This window comes from Pygocentrus nattereri, chromosome 16, assembly GCF_015220715.1.
Source record: "Pygocentrus nattereri isolate fPygNat1 chromosome 16, fPygNat1.pri, whole genome shotgun sequence".
NCBI classification, from domain to species: Eukaryota; Metazoa; Chordata; class Actinopteri; order Characiformes; family Serrasalmidae; genus Pygocentrus; species Pygocentrus nattereri.
The window spans coordinates 19045505-19071952 of NC_051226.1; the positions used below are offsets into that span (position 1 = coordinate 19045505).

General features: G+C 40.1%; 1 protein-coding gene across 3 annotated transcripts in view; it reads right to left on the reverse strand.

The window, feature by feature from the left end:
* Window positions 1-26448, reverse strand: part of ppp3ca (protein phosphatase 3, catalytic subunit, alpha isozyme) — a 64650-nt gene that overhangs the window by 13449 nt on the left and 24753 nt on the right. For all 3 annotated transcript variants that reach the window (XM_017698705.2, XM_017698704.2, XM_037545707.1), the window contains exons 3-6: window positions 15745-15869; window positions 13215-13326; window positions 9951-10096; window positions 9661-9800 (exon numbers count right to left, since the gene is read on the reverse strand). In XM_017698705.2, the coding sequence (XP_017554194.1) occupies window positions 9661-9800; window positions 9951-10096; window positions 13215-13326; window positions 15745-15869 (523 nt within the window). The remainder of the gene's footprint in view (window positions 1-9660; window positions 9801-9950; window positions 10097-13214; window positions 13327-15744; window positions 15870-26448) is intronic.

A 26448-nucleotide genomic window follows, 5' to 3' on the forward strand; every position in this document is an offset into this window, starting at 1 on the left:
GCCTACAGCCTACAACCTACAGCCTACAGCCTCTGTTTCTGTTTCATACAGCCTACAACTACAACCTATGTCTGCTTCATATAGCCTACAGCTACAGCCTCTGTTTTTATACAGCCTACAGCCTTAGTTTCTACTTTATCCAGCCTATAGCATCTACTTCATATAAATAAAGACTCTTTCATACAGCCTACAGCCTCTGCTTCATACAACCAAGACTCTCTGCTTCAAACAACCAAGACTCTCTGCTTCATACAACCAAGACTCTCTGCTTCATACAGCCTACAGTATCTTCTTTATACAACAAAGACTCTCTGCTTCATACAACCAAGACTGTCTGCTTCATCCAGCCTACAGCCTCTGCTTCATATGACCAATACCCTCTGCTAAATACAACCAAAACTCTCTGCTTCATACAGCCTACAGCCGCTGTTTCATATAGCCTACAGCTACTGCCTCTGCTTCTGCTTCATGTTGCCTACAACCTCTGCTTCATACAACCGAGACTCTCTGCTTCATCCAGTCTACAGCCTCTGCTTCATCTAGCCTACAACTACAGCCTCTGCTGCATATTACACAAATCATTCCTCACTCAGCATATTGCTGCTTTTGGGACAAAACCTCATAGCTCCAAACTGGTAACTGCCAGACAGGGAAAATGTTCTTAATTTTTAATGGAAGTAAATAGAGAAATTTTTTTCCAAGTCATTTTGGACTATTCATTTTTGACGCAATATACAGGGCAACTGCCTTTTTCACATGTTGTCAAAAATAACAAAAATGGAGATACAAGTTTTTGTCCCGAAAGCTATGATATCTCTCTAACCCCATTTGTATTATTACAATTCCTCTCCACAGATCCCTCTTTCCTCTGCATTAACTGTCTACCAATCACTCCGTTTGCTGCATCTTATCCTTTCTCTGTCTCCCTCTCTCTCTCCCTCTCTCTGACTCTGTTCTTTCTCTTTCCCCTCTTTCTGTCTGCCCCCATCTCTCTCTCTCATATCAAGATACTGCTCCTCTCTGCAAATCACTCCTTCCTCTGAATTTCTCTTTCTTTCTCTCCCTTCATTACGATACTACTCCTTTCTTCTCTCAAATCACTCCTTCCTCTGCATCTCTCTCCCTCTCTTCTCTCTCTTGCTCCAATTTGGGCATGAGGAGTGGGTCGTCATGGCAACACCACACTGCAAAGCCCTTGGGGATTGTGGGATAGAACTCAGAGCTGTGTTGCTGTTGCTGCTGGCCGCAGTGTGGGCCCTGCTCTCTCTCTCTCTCTCCCTCCCTCACTCTGTTGCTCGTTCTCTTTTGTTCTCCAGCTATCCCTCACCCCCCCTCTGTATTTTTGCTGCTGACTAAAGTGTGATTTAGTTGCTTGGGGAGCGTCCCTCTGCTTTCAGTTTCAGTCCAGAGACGAACTCATGTATGTGCCTTTACAGCAATTGTAGCTGAGGGTCACATAACACCACTGCCCTTTAAGCTACATTATATAGACATTTCATGATGTTACCTTCTAAAGAGATACACAGTTTTATGCCAGCAAACAGCAAACCTCTACAGATGCTCCACAGTGCTATGCACTATATGAATAAATGACTTTATCAAATATAAATAACATATAGCTGACACAAGATGTCTTGCTAAATCCTGTCAAAGACTGCAATACATTTCTCAACATGATGTGTAGTGAGCAAAAGGCAAAGAACTAAAAGTGATCCAAACTGTAACTTTGCTCTGTTTGTCTGTGTCTGCCTTTGTTTACCTTTCCTCATGTGTTGAGCCATGTGCTTTTGTTGATGTGTTCTGTTCCTGTCTCTTCCCCTGTATTGCCTCCTGGTCATCTGTCTCACCTGTCTCTAATTTGTAGCCCTACCCTCTCATTAGCCCCAGGTGTTTCTTGTTTGTTCCCTATGTGTTTTTCACAGTCCCTTTTTTCTTATTTATTCCTTGTGTTTTGTACATTGTGCTTTGTTTTGAGGTGTCAGTGGTTTCTTAGGTTATTTCATATGTTATGTTTCATATGTTATGTTTCTTTGTTTATATTGTTTACATGTTGCTTTCATCATGGGCACCAATCAAGTTCCCTGCTCACACTAGCATCCTGCTTCCTTGTGTCCTGTGTCTTCCATTACATTATGCAAAGCTGCAAAAGATGGCCACATAGCCCATTAAAATCACTTTGTACATCAATAGTGCTGCAAAGGTCTTGTGGTGTTTCCTGTGGTCAACTTTAAGAGAAACCTGAACTCACCTGGATGTGTTGTGAAGACATACAAATGAAGCTGGATCAATCAGAGCATGGCCCCAGAAATATTATAGAATGTAATTCTGACACAGACTATTTGTGTGTACAATTGTGTAGATTAATTTTGAAAGAAAGGGTTCCTCACATACCTACCAGCAGTCTAGGTGGGGGTCCTGTTGCGTGCAGTGGTTCCTTGTATTATTAGTAGACCCCTTATTTTAATGTTACTTATCTATCTTACTTCATAATATACTTCAAGCTCTAGCCTACATTTAGACATAAATGAGACAAAGCAATAGCAGGAAAACAAGCAAATTATTTATTAACTGTAGTAATTGTTATATGAAAGGGCAGATCATTTGTTGCACTGGGGCCCATAAGATCCTAGTTTCATCAGTTGTGAACCATGGTTATTAAAGCTGTTAATGTGAAAAATGAGGCACATCTACAATGTTAATTTCTCCTAGCATCTCTATGGGATCATAATGTCCTAGTAGTCCATGATCAATTGGAAGCTTATATTAGACATATAAATAATATATGAGATAATAATATATAAGAGACAGAAACTGGCACAAGGTATGATGTTACTTCACAAAGAGCTTAAGCTAAAAGTTAGCTTATATATTAAACTAACCAACACTTGTAACAAGCAATAGGTGTGTATAATCAGTAGTCAGGTGAACTTAATAGCAGGGATCTAAGTGAGTCATGTCATGTACTGTAGCGAGGGGTTCTGGGAAATGTAGTCCTGAGCAGCCACGTTGGCTGTAGACACAGTCTGAGGGTGGTGTGACAGACTCATCTAGCACACCTGATTCAACTAGTTAACAAGCTCCTGCTTAGTTGGGTGAAGTAGGGAAAACACAAAAATGTGCAGAGCATAGAGTCACCAGGACTGGGATTGGGAACCCCTGCCTAGAAGACCCTGAGGGTTCCCCTCTGAGTTACACTCCTGGAGCTTATAAAAACTGTGAATCACTTAGTTTTTGCAGAAAAGCCATTTTATCTATCTAGATTTTAAGGGTTACATGCATTCAATAAACAACCCTCATGCTGTAGTCTGAGCATTTGTTTTTCTCTAAATAATGGGATGTACTTCTCACAACATGCTGAGACCCTGATGAGAGCTCGGCAAAACATTGCAAGGTACTTCATAAAAAATGCAACAGCAGCAAAAATCCAGTGTGTTTCCAAGGCATGTTCATGTATTTATTCCATCTGATGTGTGTGTGTGTGTGTGTGTGTGTTGGAAATATGTGAGGCAACCTGAAATCTCATTTTGTGCTTGGTTCACTAATAAACACAACTACAGTTTGTACACTTTCTGTTGCATGGTGAATCAGGGAGATGAGCGCTTCTATTAGAATGAATTGCTTCTCTGATTCTTACATAACAGAGGGGAAGTGCAGGAATATGCACAGTAACGGTGTATATGTGCTTCAACACCAGACACGGGTGATGCTACATGATGAGTGTGTTCAGTAGTGTCTCTGAAGAATGGACACAACTCACACGCACTTCCCACCCACACACACACACACACACACACACAGACACTGCAGATTGGTCGATCCCTGGAGCAGGGAAGAGGATGTGATGAAAGCAGTGATTGTATTGAGAGAACGAGAGAGAGAGAGAGAGAGAGAGAGAGAGAGAGACAATATTAGTCCAAATGGCTGGAAGACAGGCTTTGGCTCTGCTTAGAAACATAATGATGAATCAAGCACTTTTATTGATTGGCCCAAATCTGCTGCAGTTTTCTCCTGGCTCACTGCTAAACAGCAATGGTACCTAAAACCCTGATCAGAATGGATTCCTTCAGTCTGTCTTATGCATATCACATTAAAATTATTAGAGTATACATCATAAGATACTGTAGGAAGAGAACATGTTTTATGAGTGTGTATATGTATATATCTGTGTGCGTGGGGTGTCATCACTCAACTGTGTTATAATGGTAACTTAGTGGGAGAGAGAGAGAGAGAGAGAGAGAGAGGCTCTACACCCTCAGGACAGAACAGTGCAGTAGTGCAGTGTGGGAGGCCAGTCATCTATCATCGCAGACCAAGGAGCACAGCCCAGAGGCTTAAACACACACATATAAACACACTAGGGGTATAAAAAATGCATTGATGCCTCATGATGGATCAATCAAAAAAGTGATGATTCCAATGCATTCATTTTAGAAAGATAAAATAATTTAGAATTGATTATAAGAATATTCAATAGTATATACAGTACTGCGCAAAAGAAAGAAGCCACTCTATATTTATTTGTTTTCTAGTCAAAATGGCTATTACACTGTTAGAAAGAAAGACACTGTGCAGGTAAATTTTTTGTTCATCAAGGTACAAACAATGTAAATGGATCCTCAAAGGTACAACAGTGGTTTTAAGGTCTAATTGTGCACCTTAAATACGTTTTTCCAGGTCAAAAGTACATATCTGTCCCTGTTCATGTTCCCTAACTAAAGGTACTGAGATGTACACCTGTAGGTACCACCCCAGTGACAAGAGGGGCACTGCCCCATGACAGTTTAGTACCTTTGTTTCTGAGAGTGTATGTATTCAGGAGTAAGAAACTGGGACTCCTGACGACCATGCAAGACCTAGTAGACCACCAAAACTGTCACCTTCAGGTAAACAAATCTTAAAGCTTTCATCTCTGAGACAGAGGAAAATCAAACTCTACTCTTGATTCAGATCTGTAAAAAATTCACAGCTGTTTCTGTCCATCCTCCCACTGGGAAAAGACAACGTAGCACCAAGAGTCCAAAAGGGTGTATAGAAGCTGATACTGAGAAAAGGAAAAAAGACCAAAAACAAGAACAGGGAAATCAAAGATGCTACTGCGGTTCTCAGAACAATGGACTGGCCACCCCAAATGAGTCCAGACCTCGATATTACCCAGTTGTGTTTGGGATTATTGGGATTGGGAAAAGCAGAAAATGCAACCAACTTCCAAGACTGAACTTTGTGTTTTAATCAATAATTCTGATTTATGCCATAACTCAATTGAACCGTGCTAATGTCTCATAAACAAATGGAACTATTGAGAGGTCAGAGATAGACACTCCTAACACATCCACACACACAAACATGAGCCACAGTAACACAGAAACAGCACACAACATACATGTGTAGGCATGTGCATGCTTCAGATAGAGTCCTATAAGAGCATGTGACTTTTTCACTAAAACAGACACTTACAGAACATTCACATGCACACACACACACACACACACCCACACACACACACACACACACACACACACACACACACACACACACACACACGCACACACACACACACGCACACACACACGCGCGCACACACACACACGCGCACACACACACACAGTAATGTGGCTGATACAGGAGGTAATGCAGCGCATGATGTGATCTCAAAGTGCCAAGAGATACATACAGAGACAACCCTTCCCTTCACCTCAATGAATGTTTCAGCCTTGACAGCATTGGAATTGTGTGTGTGTGTGTGTGTGTGTGTGTGTGTGTGTGTGTGTGTGTGTGTGTGTGTGTGAGGTGATGACCATGTTTAAAGACTTCTGAATGCCCTGTAAGGGGAATTCCATTTTTTACAAAATGTCCGCACCATTAAATTGTTAAGATGTAAACAAAGTCAGTGACAGAAGTTTGATATGAGAAGCTCTATATCAGAGAAACAGAGAGATAAGGTTTTAGTGGCACATGGACGTTATAAAGAAAAAATCTCCAAAAGCAAACTTATTTTTCAGATTTACAACAAATTTATCATATCAACATTAACTACAAAGACACATGTAGGTTAATTTGGATAAGATATAAAATGGCTGTATTTACATTGTGGACATCACCACTAATTCTGAGTTGGTAAGTTTGTCTATAGTGCACCATTTCACATTAAACTCTGTATTACTCCCCCACCCAAATAACCTAACAAAGAAACACATACACACACACATGCTCTTCAGTGTTCCGTCAGATTTTCAGCACTTTTTTGTGAAATATTAAGTGCTTGGTGGAGCAGAATGAGCAGATAGAGATAGAGAGGGAGAGAGAGAGAGAGAGAGAGAGAGACCCCCTACTGATCTGTCCTCTTTCTCTCTGTTTCTCTCTCACACACACAGACACACAGTTTGGAACTGCCATATCGCTACATTATTGAACCAAATTTGAAGCAGATCTACAGTACTCTGCAAAAGATATACATATTTGAGAAAATTATACTTAAAATCTGTTTAATTTAGCTGAATTATTTGGTCAAAAACCCACTAATGTTAGAAGAAATATAAATAATATTAGTAGTCATTTTATATCTATTTATAACCATGTCTAAACATCTACAGCACACCTGGTATTATTTGCAGTTATAAGCTCCTTGGACAGGATTCATAGATTGAGAAGATGTGGTACAGTGCAATGAATGTCTTGTTCGATGTGTGGAAAATAGGTTGCAGAACAGATGTTTGCAAAAAAGGAGTGATTGCATTCGGGCATGCCAAAGGCCATAGTGTGAAGAAGTAGCTGAATTTGCAGGTGTATCGAAGCATAAGGTGTGTTTCAAGCTAGAGGAGTTCTATGATGTTCTGGGGTTTTTTAATTACACAATAATGGCTCCTTTGGTTGAGGTGACAGTACATTTGAACAAAGTGCCTACATTGAGCAACTGGACAAACAGGTTTTGCACATCATCTTATGGAGGAACATAACATTCCTATCATTGTATTCCAAGATGACTGTTCTTACGCTCACAGAGCTGCAAATGTGACTGATTGGCATGATGAACATTCAGGAGAATTCACACATCTGGATTGGCCTGTAAAATCACCTGACTTGAATCCTCTTGAAACTTTGTGGGACTACCTGGAACAATGAGTAAGACAGCAGGGAAAGCAACCACAAAATCTTGCCAAACTGTGCATTTCTTTATTGCAAGAGTGGTCGAACATTGATGGTGCCTACATCCAGAAACTTGTCGAGTCCATGACAAATTGAATCGCAGCTGTTTGTGCTTGTAGATGTACTTCATGTTATTAGGTTTCAGTCACAATTTTTTGTCTAGTGAGTTTATTTCAAGGAAGTACTGAGTGAGTCTAATGCTGACAGCTGAGAAAGCAGGACACAGCTTAGGCTTGGAGTGAACTGTTAGTAAAAATTCTCTTATGTACAGCATGGCTGTGGCCTACTACAGCTATTTAACAACAAACAACATCCTGCGCATGAGCAGTGTCCTATTTAATAGCAGTGAATGATACAATACTTTATTATAAGTTAAATGTGGTACTTGATGGAATTTAAGAAATTTCTGTGCATTGGCTGAGGACATCAAGGGCCATCAAAGAAATCTATGAATTGGCTGGGAGCATCAAGCAAAAAACTGCAACCCAACTTGTACTGTAAGTAGCTCACAACATCTTAATTACTTTTTTAAATAACAAGATATGACGTGTGTATAAAACTATAGAGAAGGATGTGGTGAAAGACAAACATCAGCCGCAGCTAGCATTGTTCCTGGCATTTATGTTTATTTGAATTTAGGCTAGTAATGAATGGTAAATATATTTTTACAATTTAAGATTATAGAACTGTATGTTTAATATGGTTTGGGACCATTTATGTAATATATATGCATATATCTGACCCTCCTTTCAGTACTTCATTTCACAGAGATACTTTAATATCTCTAATATCTTTAATATCTCTGTGCATTAATGCAGAATTCAGATGATGTGTATGTTCTTAAGTCTTCATATATCAAGTTTTTTACAATCAGATTTCAGGAACCGAACTATCCGCAATGGGTCGTGTTCTTTATTTTAGGCATACTGGTCACTGAATAATTACCATTTCATGGCAGTTAGTTATTGGTCAAAACAATTTGACAAAATTTGCCTCTCTGGCAGCAGCAGATACAGTTGGTTATTGTAAAACAACAAAATACAGTTATATGTTAAATGTACCTGATAAAATGAGCAGTGAGTGAAGGTATAAGGGAGGTGTAGGGTAGACCCAGTACAGCTGAAACAGCAGCAGAGCTGCAACATCTTAATTATTTTCTTTGCATCACAAGCTTCAAGTACCATATTTATACTGCACACACACATCATCCTCTTCTAACACAGGACGTTCATACATACATTCATACATATCTCCACTATGAAGATATCAGCAAAATTCTACTTTTTGGGGTTAATTTGCTTTGGGTTCACACAGATCCTTGTGCCTTCTTAACAGTGAAATAAAACATATGCTGCTGTGAAGAATGATCTGTCTACTAAAAATGACATATTTTGTAATATTCCAGGATTCAAAGCTTTTGTGAAATCCAGACACAAAGTGCAGAGTGCAGAGCTGTAAAACACTGTTAATAACTGAACTTGTGTTAAATTACATCTTCAGATGCTAGAATTAATCTGGTTAATTACTATGCTCATTAAATAGTTTTAGGCAAGTACAAAAATTCAGCAACATCAAAAGTGCTTACATTTATGGGTGTTACCATTTTATTTACTTATGAATAGATATTGGCAGTTTGTTGCAGTCCAAAGCAAAACATATGTATCTAACTTTACAGCAGAAGGCAAAAGTGTAAAAATTGCAGATAATTTCTACTGGGCCATTCATCATGAAATGTTCACACATTATAACGGACAGCTGCTATGTTATACTTTTTTTGGCAGTGACTAATTATTTTTAAAAATACCAAATTAAAAATAAAGAGACCCTGAGTATTTCCTGTAGTAATTAATATAACATTAATGTAACAACAAATAAAGTTTATCACATTAAAATATGATAATGCATTAGTTTTGTTTAAAAAAAACTCTATATAAAACTCTAGCATATTTCAAAAGACACATGTCTATTATAACTGTCCCATGATACAGTTAAAACTACACTTGGCATGGAGATGATTGTAATACATACTCTGTCTTTATATATTTATACTCAGGAAAATGTTTTTGATTCAAAATATTTTATTAGACAGATAAAAGAGACAAATATAGAAAAATCAAATGATTTCCCTCTACAGTTTTCATGTGGTAGTGCAAGAAACAAAAAATAGCCCGGCTGTACTCAACCCTAATAAACTGGCAACTCAGTGTTTACTGATACAAACACACATGGCACTCGCACCCTTACACATACACAAGGTGGGTCTCAGCTCCCCCTCTCACACATATGAGTGATCATACATATGCATGAACATAAATACTGAAACACATATGGACAAATCACTTGGGCAAGCATATCACCATAAGCCTTAGGTATCAGGAGACACAGGACTTTAGAAAGCCAGAAGACTACCTGAAATACAAAATGTACAGCATTCCTCTCTACTCAGATGACCTTTTCATACAGGCCAAGTCTTGTTTTCATGTTTTCAGTTACTGTGAGTGAGCGCAGCGTTCTCACCTGTAGAAGTAGGAGCAGCCTCTGACTGTGTTGTGGCTGAAGTACTCCTGACTCTTCTCATTGCCAAAGTCCTCCAAGGGGTCTGACCACAGGAGGTCACACATGGGCCCAAATGCTGGGGGCTCCTTAAACCGGTCCAACTGTAAGTCCCACAGAGATGTGTCATAAAGACCCCACACTGAACACACACAAACACCCACTCTCTGCTGTATTCATGCAGCTGCCCACTGCCCCAGCATGCATGGCCCTGCTATTATAGTGGGCCTGAGCTCCTATGGGTCGGTCAGTACCTTCTTTATGTCATCTAATGTGTGTATTTCTGGGGACAGGCCACCGTGAACACACAGGAACTGCTGGTTCATGAGTGCAGCCAGAGGAAGGCAGTCAAACGCATCCATACACGAGTCATACACCTGCTCCGAATACTTGATTTTACCTGGGAGAGAGAGAGAAGGATGTGAGCTATTTTCACCTATGCAGAATGGACACTAGCATGGAAAAAATTCACAATGTACTGATAAAAAGCTTGGAATCACTGTTTTCAAAAAGCATCCATAATGTGAAACAGAAAATACATCACTCCTTGTGCACAAAATACTGACATATTGTCTAAAACATTTAATTACAGTACTGTGCAAATGTCAGTTTCTTTATAACTTTTACATTTTTTGGTACTGTCATGCCTACTGGCTGTTCCTCCATCCAGGGATCAGCTTCTCCGGAGTATTGAAAGGCTGACTCCTCCCAACACACACACACCTGCCTACAATCCCCTCATCAGCACCCTTTATAACCCAGACTCTCACTCTGCCTCCTTGCGAGGTATTGCCACTCTCCGTGTCCCTATCGAGCTACCTTCAATGTGTTTTGGTCATTCCTGTTTTTCCTGTACTCTTTGCCTGTTAATTCTATGGTTTTGATCTAGGGATTTTGTTTATTAAAAGACTCTCTGCATGTGCATCTGACAACCCTGTCTGAGTGTTACAGGTACCTTTGTTTTTCCACTTTGACTTTCTCCTACCTTATGCTTATGGATTATTTTATATCTAATCCTCTCAGAATTATCTCCTAAAAATGAACGAATTTTACTTAATGTCCATTTTGGCTGTAAATTATATAAATGAAGAGTAGGCTCTAAGTTTTGAATAGTGCTGTGTATGTACTGTGTATGGTTTCTAGCCTAGAATATTTAAATATATTTTATTAATGAATACTGTATAGAACATGCAAAATTATTACTATGACAAGTTTCCAAATTTTTGAACAGTAGTATTTACTATTTCTTTAATTTTTAGAGCGAGTTTTGTCATCCAAAACATCTTAGAATGGGGAAAAAGCTGATACTAAATAGCAGCAGCTTATCATACATATCCATGTTCTCCAGCTCTCGCTCTCCCCTATCTGTCTCTTTTGCTCTGGGCTAAACTCTCCTAGCCCCCCATGTGTGTCTCAAGGCACCACACACATACACAGAAGCAACAGTGTCTGTGAGTCTGCTAAAGGTCCCTCTCTGCGTGGGTCGACATATATGTTCCTTTTTTTTTTTCATCAAATCTCAATTCACCGCCTCTCAAAGGCATTTGTATCCATGGTGACAGGTCAGCAGAGTAGGTACAAAAATAGTTTGCCGCCAACTCCACACCTCTCTCTCTCTCTCTCTCTCTCTCTCTCTCTCTCTCTCTCTCTCTCTCTCTCTCTCTCTGTCTTTCTCTCTTTTTATCCACCCCCCCTTCACCTGTGTCTATATTCTGTCGCTGGGCCTTGTGGGATAGCTCAGCTCTCAGCCATTACCTCATCCTGAGTTTGCACCCCCTCCCCTCCTCCATCTCTCTCTCCTCTCATTCAGCTGCTCCTCACATAAACGGACATGAGCTATTCTCACTGAGTGCGCCGGATCAAACACATCTCCTTACTCAATAGTGTTTTGACATCATCATGCTGAGAATTTAAGGCCATAGCACACTGACCCAACATTAGCCTATAAACACAGCGTTATAATCCTGTCAGTTGGATTCGGACCATCACAGAATACACCTCTGAGGATGTGTTATCATTTCGTAGCTAATTGATAGCTTTTGTATAGCCCTTTTCGAAAGCCCTTTTGACTTTGGTGAAAAAACTTCATGGTAAATCTACAGTTTGAACACACCTGGTCAAATGAAATGTTTAGCTGCTTTTCCAAGTGAAAATAAGCAAACACATCATGGCAAAAATGACACATTTAAGTAAATTGTATAATGTCTATTTATTTGATGAGTTTATTACACTGAAAATAAATTAATTGTGCCATAACATTTGCACAGGTCATGTTTTGTTTTAGGGTTTCTTATATATTAACTCTTGTGTGGTGTTCAGATCTGTGGGACCCATTTTTAATGTTTACCAAAAGCAAACCTCAGATTCCTTGACCTTTGCTCATTTTCTGTGAAGAACATATTAAATAACACATTTTCAATGACATTTTCAATGACACCGTTCACCCCCTACATATTTATATCACACATGTGGTGTTGGGGTGCTATGTCCCTTGATTCCGTTCTCCTACATGGCCTGCTGTTAGTGTATGTGAGTCTGTGTGTATGTGTTTGTATATGTGTATGTGTGTGTATATGTATGTATGTGAGTGGAAAACATGAACAGGCTGCTGACTGGCTACAGCTGCTAAAGGAAAACCCTAAGCTGGCCACTTGTGATATTTTAAACATTATATATTTTTAACATAATTTGTTATTTCTGTATTGATTTAAAAAACAATAATATGGTGCGTCCACCAGACCACTGAGTAACAAAAAACATCAACACCACACAAGGATCACAGAATCTTGTTGATTAAAAAGCAATCTACCTGTGAGGATATTAGCTAAAAAAAGCACATTTCTTCACAAAGGTATCATTCTGTGCACTAGTTGCAAAGTAATTCGCTTTACGCTTCAGCTAAACGTTACTAACTTTCTTATTTATCACACACAAAAAGGGTATATGTCAGTTTTCAAGATAACATTAGACCCATTTGGTCAGTTTCTGTAGAAATTGTGACAACATTTGACAACATTTATATATATATAAATCATATAAATAATAAATAGTGATTTTATGGATGTTAGTTTGTTTGTTTAACCATTTTCAAACCTCTCCACCAAAAATTTATATAGTTAGGCTATAGATAGAAACATGACATTGTAACACATAGTAGATAATAGTAGATATAATAGAACCCCCTACATGCTATCTAGAACCATTTTCCGAAAGGTTACATATAAAACCATTCTCCATCAATCTGAAGAATCATTTCACCAAGCGAAAAACCCATAAGCATGAAATGGTTCTACATAGAAGTCATGGTTCTTCATAAAACATATGGTTTTAAATATGGTTCCAATTATGGTTCTTTTCTTTTAAGTGTGCATGCCAGTTTAACATTTAGGCTTGTGAGAGTTGGAAAATGTTGGGTTGAGTTTACATTCAGAGAGCTAAATAATGCTGCACTCCTCATAAATAAAAGAGCAAAAAGCCGTTTAAGAGATATGGCAAATAATACAAGAACACATACTCACATTCTTGTTTGAAGGTGAAATATTCTGTCAAATGTCTACATTCGTGATTTCCTCTCAGTAAAAATAGTGTCTTTGGGTAGAGGATTTTCAGTGACCAAAGGTACAAAACACACTGTAGACAGAAAGAAAGGCAGAGAGTAAGTGTGAGGCATTTGTTCTATAAATGTATGCAACACAGTACAAGGCCACAACATACATTCATAACTGGAGCCTATCCCAGCAGTCCCAGCAGATACACCCTGGACACGTCACTAGTCCATCACAGGACAGTGTCTCAGAGACCACTTGCTATTTATTTACATTCCAGTCATAATGTCTATTATGTACAGGTTATTTTCAGCATATATGAATGAACAACTGAATGCAATATCAGTATTTACAGCTTCTTTTTTTTTCAGGAGACCTGCTTTGACTTTGATAATTTTCCACACCTCCAAAGTTCAATCTTAGAAGTTGGTTGCATTTCCTTTATCTCCAGATCCAAGTAATCCAAAACACCTTTAATAATGTTGAAGTTTCATTGTTCTGAGAAGACCAGCAGAATCTTTGTTTGATTTACACATTTCTTCTTTTAAATATTTTCTCTGTATCAGCTTCATGACAGCTATACATTTTTTCAGACTCATAGTGCTGTCTTCTCACAGTTGAAGAATGGATAGAAACACATTTGAATTTTGTGAATGAATAACATTTTGACTGGAAATTCAATAGCTGAAGGATGGTCTCTGTATTTCACTGAAAATTTCATTAACAATATCATATGTCATTACAAGCACTGTAGTCCTCTATAATAAAAATGCTTGCTGGCTGCCTACAGCCTGAAACATGAAACAGCACAGTTCCAGAACACAGCTTGTACTCCATTCCCATTAATGCTGGAGCACAACACACTCTCCAGTACAGCCATGATTAAAGACTCCAGCTGATTGATCAAATCATAATTAAGTACTCTGTGCGTTTAGATGGACACAATGCCTCCAACAAGGGCATTTGGAGTTGACTGATTATATAATACAGTATGTATTGTATACATGTGTGTGTTTGTGGGGGGATAATCATCCCCTGAGGGAATGAAGGGAAAGATGGAGTAATTGGTCACGTCTGTCCAGCGTGTCAGTTCAGAAAGCTCTCTATTTCCTGATTGGTGCCTCTCAGCTCTGGACTTGAGGCCGAGGTGACAGAGCTGTTCATCTTCATCTTCATCCCAAAGGACAGTCAACAACAGGGTCAGGTTAGCAGATCACAGGAGCAGATCCATATTAAGTGATACTTTTTTAATCCCACAAACGGGGAAATTCCACCTGCGCATTTAACCCATCCATGAAGTGAAACACCACATACACACTAGTGAATACACACACACTAGGGGGCAGTGAGCACACTTGCCCAGAGCGGTGGGCAGCCCTATTCACGGGGCCCGGGGAGCAATTGGGGGTTGGGTGTCTTGCTCAAGGACACCTCAGTCATAGACTGTCAGCACTGGGATCGAACCGGCAACCTTCCGGTTACAGGGCCAGTTCCCTAACCTCCAGCCCACAACAGAACAGTTATGGGACAATTTTGATAATCACACAACAAAAATCAAGTTCTAACCTTTATTAAAAATAGGTAACACCTTTTTGGAGTGATTCTTTGTAGATGATTAATAAAGTCTTAACAGATCAGTAACACATTAACAACATATTAGTGAAGTGGCAGTAGTGCAACATCTGAATACATTGAAGTAAATATGAAGATGTACTGTTGATACATTACTTACTTTAAGACATTACTTACTTTAAGACTTTTAGGCTGTTAATATGTTATTACTTTTAGGCTGTTAATATGTTATTTCCATTACGCAAAACCTTACCCAACCTTACGCAAAACTTTACCCTAACACTGGCCCTAATTCTTACCCTAACCTTAACCTCAACCCAAAATCTCTGCCTAAACCTCATATGTTTTCAACAATGAGAGTCGGTTGAGTGCTTGTTTCATCAAAAATTACCCCAGAAAATAAAGCCAACAGCCACTAATTTTTATATATGTTCTGCAGTTGACGATACAGATGCATAAACATTTATAACATGTGGAAAGATGGAACATGACACTTCAGAGAAATATATCATTCATGTCTTCAGGGTTACAAATGCAGTAAAATACAATAAAATGTAATAAAATGCAGATATTTTAGCCCAATAGTCCAGCATCGCTTAAACATTTTACCACTCTGGAGTACAACATACACAGCTTGAACATGAGCTCTATTTGAGATTATTCTGCACCTCAACGTGCATTTTGATACACATGTGATTATTTAGGCATGCAGTTTGCACAAAGCTGAACTTCCATTACTTGTTAGCTACGTTAGCCTTGTAGCTTCAGACACCATACGTGTCTTAGCTAACTGACTGGATTTAGGGAAAGGGAGAAATTGTACAAATCTGACTTTTGGCTGAACCATGGTTTTAAAGCTGTATATTTATTAGGGCACGGTAACAGTCACATTATGAAGGAGGTGTTATGGTCTGATATGAAAAGCTCTCACCTCGATACTGAAATAGCCCCGGTCCACATAGTCACCCAGAAAGAGGTATCGCGTTGTGGCAGGTGAGCCCCCCACTTCAAACAGCTTCATCAGGTCAAAGAACTGTCCATGGATGTCACCGCACACTGTCAACACACAGAGAGACACAGAAAGTGAGAGTGACTTATCAGCCCATGACAAAAACATGCAGACTGTTCTTTTATTTGTAGGTCACTGAAACAAGCAGAAGAATTCTGTTCTGAATTTTCAGTCGATATAATGCTTGTGTTTGTAGATAGAAAAGGAGACATTTTATTATGATTAGATTTTTTTCTTGTTTTGTTAAGGAAAAATGCTAACATTTGACACACTTTTCTATTGGCTGATAAAATGGAAGGACATGATAAGTGCAGACTCAAAGGTAAATGTAATTCACTATGTAATTAGGGACACATGGTGATATTGGAATCATACTTGGCGTATTGGCAGATATTCACTTTAAAAAAAAAGCAACAGCAGATAGCTGTTTAGATTTAACATATACATCAAACCAGTGTTTTATGACATATTTATTGTACTCCAGAAGAGCAGAATGTTAATGCAATAAAGGGTTACTGGGAAAAATATCTGCATTTGATTCATTTTACCGCATTTGTACCCTCTAAAAATAAATGCTATATTTGTCTGTAAAGCTAATCCTAGATGCAACCTTAAATTCACTTCATAAAATGTTTATATATTTGCATCAGTATTGGCATTAGCAGATAAAATATCAGACATCAGCATCTACCCTAAATTCCCATGTTGGTACATCCCTCAACCATGCAATTATGTAATTACACTTACATTATACAGCAAAAGAACTGTAACAACTATATATTTCTAAGAGTTAAGCTGCATCCTGTGTAATCTCTTTCAGCAAGAGAGTCAGTCATATAAACCACTCATAGACACCGTCAGTGTATGCAGAGCTACTTCAATAACTCCTGCTACAGCTCTGTTATTGATTGCTGCATAAATAAGAAGCTAAAATCCCAGAGGAACTACATTGAAAAGTGATGGTCAGATGGGTTTCATATATTAAAAACACAACTCTTTGTGCGTGTGTGTGTGTGTGTGTGTGCGCGCGTCTGTTTATATGGTTGTGGGTGCACTAGATCCTATGGCCAGAAGATCTATGTTGTCTCTCAGCTTGATGATTCTTTTCCCTGAGGAGGAGGATAAGAGAGAGAGAGAGAGAGAGAGAGAGAGAAAGAGAGAGAGAGAGAGAGAGATGCAAACTCTTGTTGCCATGGTGACATGAATTTGATGAGAATAAATAATGAAATAAATGAGGAGTTTTCATTTCTCTCGCCTGTGCTCAGCGTTGGCATGGAGATGCTGCCTAGGCGTTTGCCCCTGAGGCCCTTCAGCCAGTTAGTGTGTGGGTGTGGGTGTGGCCCCAGGCTTAAAGGACACACACACATACACACACACACAATATATATACACTTATAATAGACTATGACAGAACATATATCCAATACACAGCACAGAAGTCAAATGCATAACATGCATAAAGCACACACTATGCATTCCACAGGGTCCAATTACAGCTCTGCTGGGCTGTATATTGTACAGCTCATCAGTTCAATGACTACTAGTTTTATTGTGTTGTATTCTATTACTAACAAAAATAGTACATGAAGTTAGACTTCTTATGTGGATTTTGCAATTAATTGACTCCCTCTATTGCTATGTTCTTTAAGAGCATCTACTGCGAGACTGGACAGGCTTGACATAATGCTGGGAAAAACCCCATTCAACTTATCTAGTTTAAATAAAAATACAGAAATTTAAGGTTTATTTATTTATTTATTTTATATGAAATAAGGTAATGTTATCATAATGGCAGGATCAATTGAGTGTGATTAGGCATTCACTCATAAATTCCAAGTAAGACTGGAACTACAGAATGTAAAAAAGTTAATGTTTCATGGTTGTTTGTTCTTAATTGTGTCAACCTTGCAGCCATACAGCTTTTCTGTAACTTTTTCACTTGCTGCAGTTCTAGTGTTGTTTGCCATTGATTTCTGTTAAGTGAATGCACATAACATTGTGGCAGTCATGGGCTGGAGGTTAGGGAACCAGCCTCGTGACCGGAAGGTTGCCGGTTTGATCCTCAGAGGCGACAGTGCTTGACTGAGGTGTCCTTGAGCAAGACTGCTCCCTGGGCGCTGAGGATTGGGCTGCCCACTGTTAAATGCGGACGTGAAATGTCCCTGTTGTGGGACTAATAAGGGTCTTAATAACTGATTGGTAAAGGGAAACATGAATTTGAGGGGGAAATAAATCTAATACAACACCTGACCTGGCACACACTTTATTCAAGAGATGTGAAGCTAGCCACCAAGTTCTTCTGAACTGCTACTAATGCAACATCTTTGGGAAACTCAACATGCTTGGAGGGAGGGGCATCCTACTCACCCAGACAAAGCAAGGCCAATAATGCTCTTTTACATTCCTTGGATGGCTGTGGCATCTCTGAGGATCAAGATCGCTATCTCCAAAGAAGGAGTCCAATGCTTACAGGGTAGTAGCACTCAGAAGCTCAGTAGAATAGGACTTAGATAGCATAGAACTAGATACTCAGTATTATGTAGCGACGCAGCTTAAATTCATTAGGATTTTTGTCAACATTCTTTAAAGCTTGTTCAACCTAGCAACAGAATGCATTTGTAAATGTAAATAATTGTTCAAGGTAATGGTCAAACATAACCTGTGAAGCATTTTGAAAGAAAAGATACAGACATGATATGTGTGTGTGTGTGTGTGTGTGTGTGTGTGTGTGTGTGTGAGAATGTGTGTGTGCACACTGAGCAGACAGCTTGTGTGTGATGACCTACTGTAATTGCGTCACAATCTGTGACAAAACTGTGGAGCACAAGACCACATCTCACTTCCTCTGTTTTCACTGTCCTCTCTCTCTCTGTCTCTCTCTCTCTCTCTCTCTCTCTCTCTCTAATTCTCTCTCTCTCTCTCTCTCTCTCTCCCCTCCCACCTGCCATCTCCGTCTCTGATCTGCTCCGCTGTGGCCTTCACCCACTCAGGGCTCAGAGCAGCACCACTAACACGTAAAATGCTTTACAAGAGCATAAACAGCGGCTGGCCGACCCTTTCAGCCTCGCAAATGTTCGCCTCCTCAAACACACATAAGCATTTATATTTCATGCTTAATAAATTTAACATGTCGGCCTCCTTTTCTCAGCCTTCACCAGCCGCCTCTACAGATGTGTGGAGGCATCCTGTCAGATTTCCAACATTCACACCAACTCAATCTCTCAATCCATTTATAGATCAATACATCAATCCTCAAAACCATCAATCAGGCAATCAACCACTTAGCCTCTGAATGGTCTCACGGGGTTGCAGCTTAAACCAGCATAAGCTCGGTTTGATTACTGTCCATGTATCTGTGTGGACACAAACCGCAGCCATGGGTAAAGGGGGTCTCAAACACATGGACAAAGGGCCATTAGCATGAGACATTAACACATTTTACTGTGCCAATGCCTTAACAGGGTAGTGTAGCCAAGCAGCACTGTACTGCCTTAGGGAGAACGAGTGAGAGAAATGAAGAAGATCTATTACCTGAAAGGCCAAAGCCCAAAGGGCCTCTCTTGATGATAGATAACACACCCCCATCTCCCCATCCATTGCATTAGCTCTTGAAAAAAAAAAATAAACGGCAGGGGCCTGTATGTGCGCCACAATTCAATTCCCCACCCTTACATATTAGTTTCACATTTTTTAATTGAATTATTCATAGTAGTTACTCAATAATATTGATGCTTTCAAGTGTGAATTCCCAAAAGGGAAACTCTTTGACCCAACTTAGTGGTTGGGTCCATTCTTAAAGGTGCCAAAGAGGAGTGATGCAATAGAAGCTACCCCCTTTGGTTCCTTTAAGAACCTTTCGGTGAATGGTTCTTTAAAGAAGCATATTTGTAAATATGATGCTTGAGGGTGAAGACATTTTCAAAGTTCAGGCCTCCATATAATGTAAAGGCTCTACATCAGTATGTTTTATAAATATCTCATTTTATCCTTTTCTTTTCATATTCTATACCAATAAACTCCAAAAGACCATGCATTACAGTGGATTTATCACAATGCAAACAGGGTAGAATATCTAATACACAATTTGTGAGCGGCCTGCTACTATTTATGAAATACAACTGATGCCACATCTCTCTGTTTTTCATAGAAAATGCAGATGCACCTGACTTCATATTCTAACTTCAAAGAGTCATCGTGCTCAGTCTTGTATGTTAGCTTAATAGTACTGAATTATTCATCAATGTTACTAAATCACATTGCTCCAAATTCTCTAAAGGAGGAACTAAAAAACCTGCTAAAGCTTCCAAAAGGGTTGTTTGAAGTTCAGACATAGAAAAAACAGTTTTGGTTCTTTAAAGAACATTTCAATGGATATTTTTAAAGAAGCATGTTTGCAAATGAAATGAATGAGTGTGAAGAACCTTGTTGTGTTTAAAGAACCTCCATATGATTTGAAGGATCTATATTAATTAAAGGTGTTTCCTAGACCAATTCAAGAGGTTAACTGTATTTTGCAACAGCACCACTACAGAATGTTCTTAAGGTATTACGGAGACATTAATCCATCATGAAATCTACAGTGGCAGAGCTCAAAAGAAATTCTAGTACACAGCAGCAGAACAAATGGAACAAAAAAGCTCATTTCACAGATTCCTCTCATCCACACTGCCAGTGTTGTGTGAGGCTGGAGCCGCTGTGTGAAGTGTGTTTCGTGCGCAGTGAGGGTGCTGTTCCTCCGGTGAGCTTCAGCTGGCCCTCTGGGCTTCTTTCTACCATCTCCCTCCCAGCACAGCATTGTCTGAAGTCAAACTTCATACCTCTCCAACCTGGCACAGCACCGTTGCTGTAATTGCCAACCAAGTTTTTTAATGCTTTGTAGACATGGAGAGGTTTATATAATCCCCCCAGCCCCAGCCCCCACCTCCATGCCCAAAAAATGCCCAGTCACGTTGTGTGATGGGTGCTGCATAATGCATGGTGAAATCAGATGTACATAAATGCATGTAGGAAAAGCAGCACATGGTGTCTGTTGTAAAGAGGATGCAAAAGCACATTTCTGCACTCTGGTACTATAAACATTTGATGTAGATAATCTTTCCACTCACATGCATTACAATAAAAGTAAATGTGGGTGGTATATAACCATGCATCTGACATTCTGTCCAATCTGACAGTAGGAATCCTACATATAGACTGCCAAAGCTAAGTAATCTGACCCCCTGATACTGAGACTGCAAAATATATTGCTTGTTAATCAATATTTCCAGATCAGCCTTCACATTACTGGGATCGTAAAAGGTTGTCATATGCAAATAAACCCTCTAACCAATCAAAATGTTTTCACTGTGAGTTGTGGGCATCTTGACCAATTACAGTTCCACATTGGTGTTTCAGTGGGTGTTTTCATGAATTAGTTTATGTGATCCAAGCTAATGATTTAGTTTTTAGCCTATTAAATTGTAAATGTTGTTTGACCAGAGGAGTATGGGTCTCCCTTTGTGAGTCTTGGTTCCTCCCAAGGTTTCTTCCTCCAGTCTGAGGGAGTTTTTCCTTACCACCGTCGCCTCTGTCTTGCTCACTTAGGGATATATGTTGTAACTGTATGTTTTCAAACTTCTGTAAAGCTGCTTTGTGACAACATTGTTGTAAAAAGCGCTACACAAATAAACTTGAATTGAATTGAATTTAAAAATGAAGCCTTGTGGACCAAGTCACATTACTGGGTTACAGTGCATTTTCAATATATTGTACAGTGTTTTGCAAGTATGTAGCAGTCTAATCAGGAAAAAAACAGTATTTTGTCCATATTGTGCAGCTCTAGCTTGTGCTTCCATAGAATAAGTAGTCCAGTGGTCACCATCCTTCTATCTCTTCAGTTCCAAACTTGATTCACAGAACTCAGTCTAACTAAACAGCATCTTCAGATCAGGTGTGTTGGTCTTGGGCTGGAGCTAAACTCTGCAGGACTGTGAACATCCTGCAGGAGTGAAGCAGCTCCATCCATCACCTCTCGTCTCCTAGCACGTTCTACTACTATAACAAGTCATCTATCTTTTTCCTGCCTCACTTTCTCTTCTGAATAGCATTTCAGAGGTTCATTTTCCTTCAGCTCATTCTTACCATTTCTCTCCCCCGCAAGCCCTCTTCACTTCCCCCATCCTCACTGGAGTTTAATCTCCTTCATCTTTTTTCCTCACCTCTCTTCTCCTCCTCTTACTCCCGTCCAATATCGCCTTATCCCTCCTCCTTCATTACCAGGCCTATTTTTCAAAACAACCACTTTTCAGGAGAAGAGAAAAACACTGAGGCTTTCCACTGTTTCGGCCTAATTATCCAGAATCCTCACAGCGTATGGAGGTGAATTTTTAGCTCCTTGGGCTACAAAATGCCTAGAGTGTATAAAGCTTTGAGCTTGAATGGAAAAAAATCGAAAGTGTCAAAATGAAGATAGGAGCCTTTCTAGTGATTTAATGGGGACTTAATGGGGACTTAATGGGGGGTGGACTAAATAGGGGGGTAGGATGAAAGGGGGGAGAGAAAGTTAGAGAGATACAGAGAAAAAGTGAGATGAGTGAGAGAAAATGAGCAAGCGAGAAAGAGATACGAGTTACTGAGAAATTGAGAGAGACATAGAGAAATGAGAATGAGAGAAAGCCAAAAAAGGGAGAGAAAGTGAAACAGAGAGATACAGAGAAAAACGGAAAAAGACAAAAATGGGAAGAGAGAGAAGGAGATAAAGAGAGAAAGAAAGAGGGAGAGTGGGGGAGAGAAAAAGTGAGTGAGAAAGAGAGGGAGACATGCAACACCAGGGGGCTTCAGCATGAATGGATGATTGTGACCTCGGCCAGAAATGGAGAACAGTGTGTGTGTGTGTGTGTGTGTGTGTGTGTGTGAGAGAGAGAGAGGTTGTGTGTGTATGTGCCTATAAATGTGTGCATGTGTGCACAGTCTTGATCAACAATAGTGTTACACGGGGGGGTGTTACAGAGCTGGATGAAGGTACTGACAAATGCGAGCAGAGATGACTTTGTTTTCCATTATAGTGGATCACAAAGGCAGCAGACCTATTCACAATGACACTGCCTCGCATGCACATTACCTCCTGCATATTTCATATCCTCCTGACATCAATAATAGACAATAGTGTAGCATAAAACTTCAGCTGTCCTAAATGAAAAGACTTCATACAAACAGAATACATATTTCCATTTCTAAGCCGCTTCTCCGTCAGGGTCGCGGGGGAAGCTGGAGCCTATCCCAGCAGTCTTCGGGCGGAAGGCAGGATACACCCTGGACAGGTCGCCAGTCCATCACAGGGCCAGAATACATATTTTTACATTATATATATATATATATGTATATATATATATATATATATATATATGTATATATATATATATATATATATATATGTATATATATATATATATATATATATATATATATATATATATATATATATATATATATATATATATATATACACATACACACACACACTGCTCAAAAAAATAAAGGGAACACTCAAATACCACATCCTAGATCTGAATTGAATACTTTGTTCTGTACAAAGCTGAATGTGCTGACAACAAAATCACACAAAAATCATCAATGGAAATCAAATTTATTAACCAATGGAGGCCTGGATTTGGAGTCACACACAAGATTAAAGTGGAAAACACACTACAGGCTTATCCAACTTTGATGTGATGTCCTTAAAACAAGTCAAAATGAGGCTCAGTATTGTGTGTAGCCTCCACGTGCCTGTATGACCTCCCTACAACGCCTGGGCATGCTCCTGATGAGGTGGCGGATGGTCTCCTGAGGGATCTCCTCCCAGACCTGGACTAAAGCATCCGCCAACTCCTGGACAGTCTGTGGTGCAACGTGACGTTGGTGGATGGAGCGAGACATGATGTCCCAGATGTGCTCAATCGGATTCAGGTCTGGGGAACGGCGGGCCAGTCCATAGCTTCAATGCCTTCATCTTGCAGGAACTGCTGACACACTCCAGCCACATGAGGTCTAGCATTGTGCTGCATTAGGAGGAACCCAGGGCCAACCGCAATAGCATATGGTCTCACAAGGGGTCTGAGGATCTCATTTCAGTACTTAATGGCAGTCAGGCTACCTCTGGCGAGCACATGGAGGGCTGTGCGGCCCTCCAAAGAAATGCCACCCCACACCATTACTGACCCACTGCCAAACCGGTCATGCTTAAGGATGTTGCAGGCAGCATATCGCTCTCCACGGCGTCTCTAGACTCTGTCACATCTGTCACATGTGCTCAGTGTGAACCTGCTTTCATCTGTGAAGAGCACCGGGCACCAGTGGCGAATTTGCCAATCCTGGTGTTCTCTGGCAAATGCCAAGCGTCCTGCACGGTGCTGGGCTGTGAGCACAACCCCGTCTGTGGACGTCGGGCCCTCATACCATCCTCATGGGGTCGGTTTCTAACCGTTTGTGCAGACACATGCACATTTGTGGCCTGCTGGAGATCATTTTGCAGGGCTCTGGCAGTGCTCCTCCTGTACCTCCTTGCACAAAGGCGGAGGTAGGGGTCTTGCTGCTGGGTTGTTGCCTCCTCCACGTCTCCTGGTGTACTGGCCTGTCTCCTGGTAGCGTCTCCAGCCTCTGGACGCTGACAGACACAGCAAACCTTCTTGCCACAGCTCGCATTGATGTGCCATCCTGGATGAGCTGCACTACCTGAGCCATTTGTGTGGGTTGTAGAGTCCGTCTCATGCTACCACGAGTGTGAAAGCACCACCAACATTCAAAAGTGACCAAAACATCAGCCAGAAGGCATAGGTACTGAGAAGTGGTCTGTGGTCCCCACCTGCAGAACCACTCCTTTATTGAGTGTGTCTTGCTAATCGCCAATAATTTCCACCTGTTGTCTATTCCATTTGCACAACAGCTGTGAAATTGATTGTCAATCAGTGTTGCTTCCTAAGTGGACAGTTTGATTTCACAGAAGTTTGATTTACTTGGAGTTATATTGTGTTGTTTAAGTGTTCCTTTTATTTTTTTGAGCAGTGTATATGTATTTATCACTGCTGGACTGCAAATTTTCCACCAACCAAAAATATCCAGCAAGTAGGAGTGTCAAATAGAGTGGATAGTGAGTGGACACAGTGTTTAAAAACTCAAGCAACAATGCTGTAGTACTGCATCACCACGTCAGTGTTACTGCAGTACTAAGAATGATCCACCACCCAAATAGTACCTGTTCTCTGGAGGTCCATGGGGATCCTCAGCACTATAACAACAGGGTAAAAGGGGGCTAACAAAGTATCAGAGAAACAGATCGACTACAGTCTGTAATTGTAGAACTACAAAATGCACCTATATAGTAAGTGGAGCTGATAAAATGAACCATGAGCGTAGAAACAAGGAGGTGGTCATAATGGTATGCCTGATCAGGGTATATGCCATATACATTAAGATGTCCAAATGTTTGCAGATACCCCTTAGTGAAGTTGTCTACTTTGGTGCACTTACTGCTCATACAGGTGTTCATCTGGACACATATAACTTGCTTAACCCCTTAAATGGCCAGGGCCCACCATCAGGCTCAAAGTTTTATTATACACTTCTATAACCTAAGAATAGCTCATCTTGTTTCCATCTAGTCACTTTTGGGATTATAAGGGGTTAATCTCCATAGATTTCCATTTAAAACCTTTGTGATAGAGTGGAGTTTGTGATTCGAAACTGATCATCCAACATCAGTGCCTGATCTCACCAATGCTGTTGTAGTTCAATGCAAACAAATCATCATAGCAATGTTCCAACATCCAGTGTAAAGCCTTCTAAGAAGAGAAGAGGCTGTTACTGCAGCAAAGGAGGACAAACTCCTTACAGGAATTAAGACTAGTCCTGGCTTTATTCCAGTCGGGGAAACTAACCCTGAGTGACATTAAAATAAATAAGTAAATAAATAAATGAAAAAGGAGTTTTTTTGTCTAACAGTAACAGTATGCAGCTGTCTATATGTAATAAGAATAATCTAAGCCTGACCCTAAACCTAACCCTAACTGTAACAACAGAAAGCAAAAATAAATGGCTTTATCTTTTCAGTTTCGAAAGCAAAATAACACTTTACAAAGTCAGGATCATTGTGTTGCTCCTGATATTGAAGATGAGCCATGTTTTCCTCAGGTTTTCCTACACTGTCAGACGTTTTTGTTCTGAAAGCATGCAAAACCAAACGTGCGTGCACATGAGAAAATGACTATGCAAGTACAAATTTACATATATATGTTGATGTATGACACACATGTGCACACCCACACAGATATAAATCACCCGCGTAAAGCCCTGCAAGCTCGAAATGATGGAAATACCAGCCGTCTCTTGTGATGTTCGTGTGTGTGCAACAGCGAATGAGGGGGGAATTTTGCTCTCACACGCCGCCCACTTCAGGCACACAGGGTGCAGGCAGAGAGCGTGAGAGAGAAAGATGGATAGTTAGAGAGAAAGAGAGAGAGAGCTGGGCTGTGAGGAGAAGATGACTCAGAGGTGTAGGTGTGTTCTGCACCATCAGATCTCCTCTTTCCCTCTCTTTCGTCTTCTTCTCCACGCTCTCGCTCTCTCTCTCTCTCTCGCTCTCTTTGCTCTTCT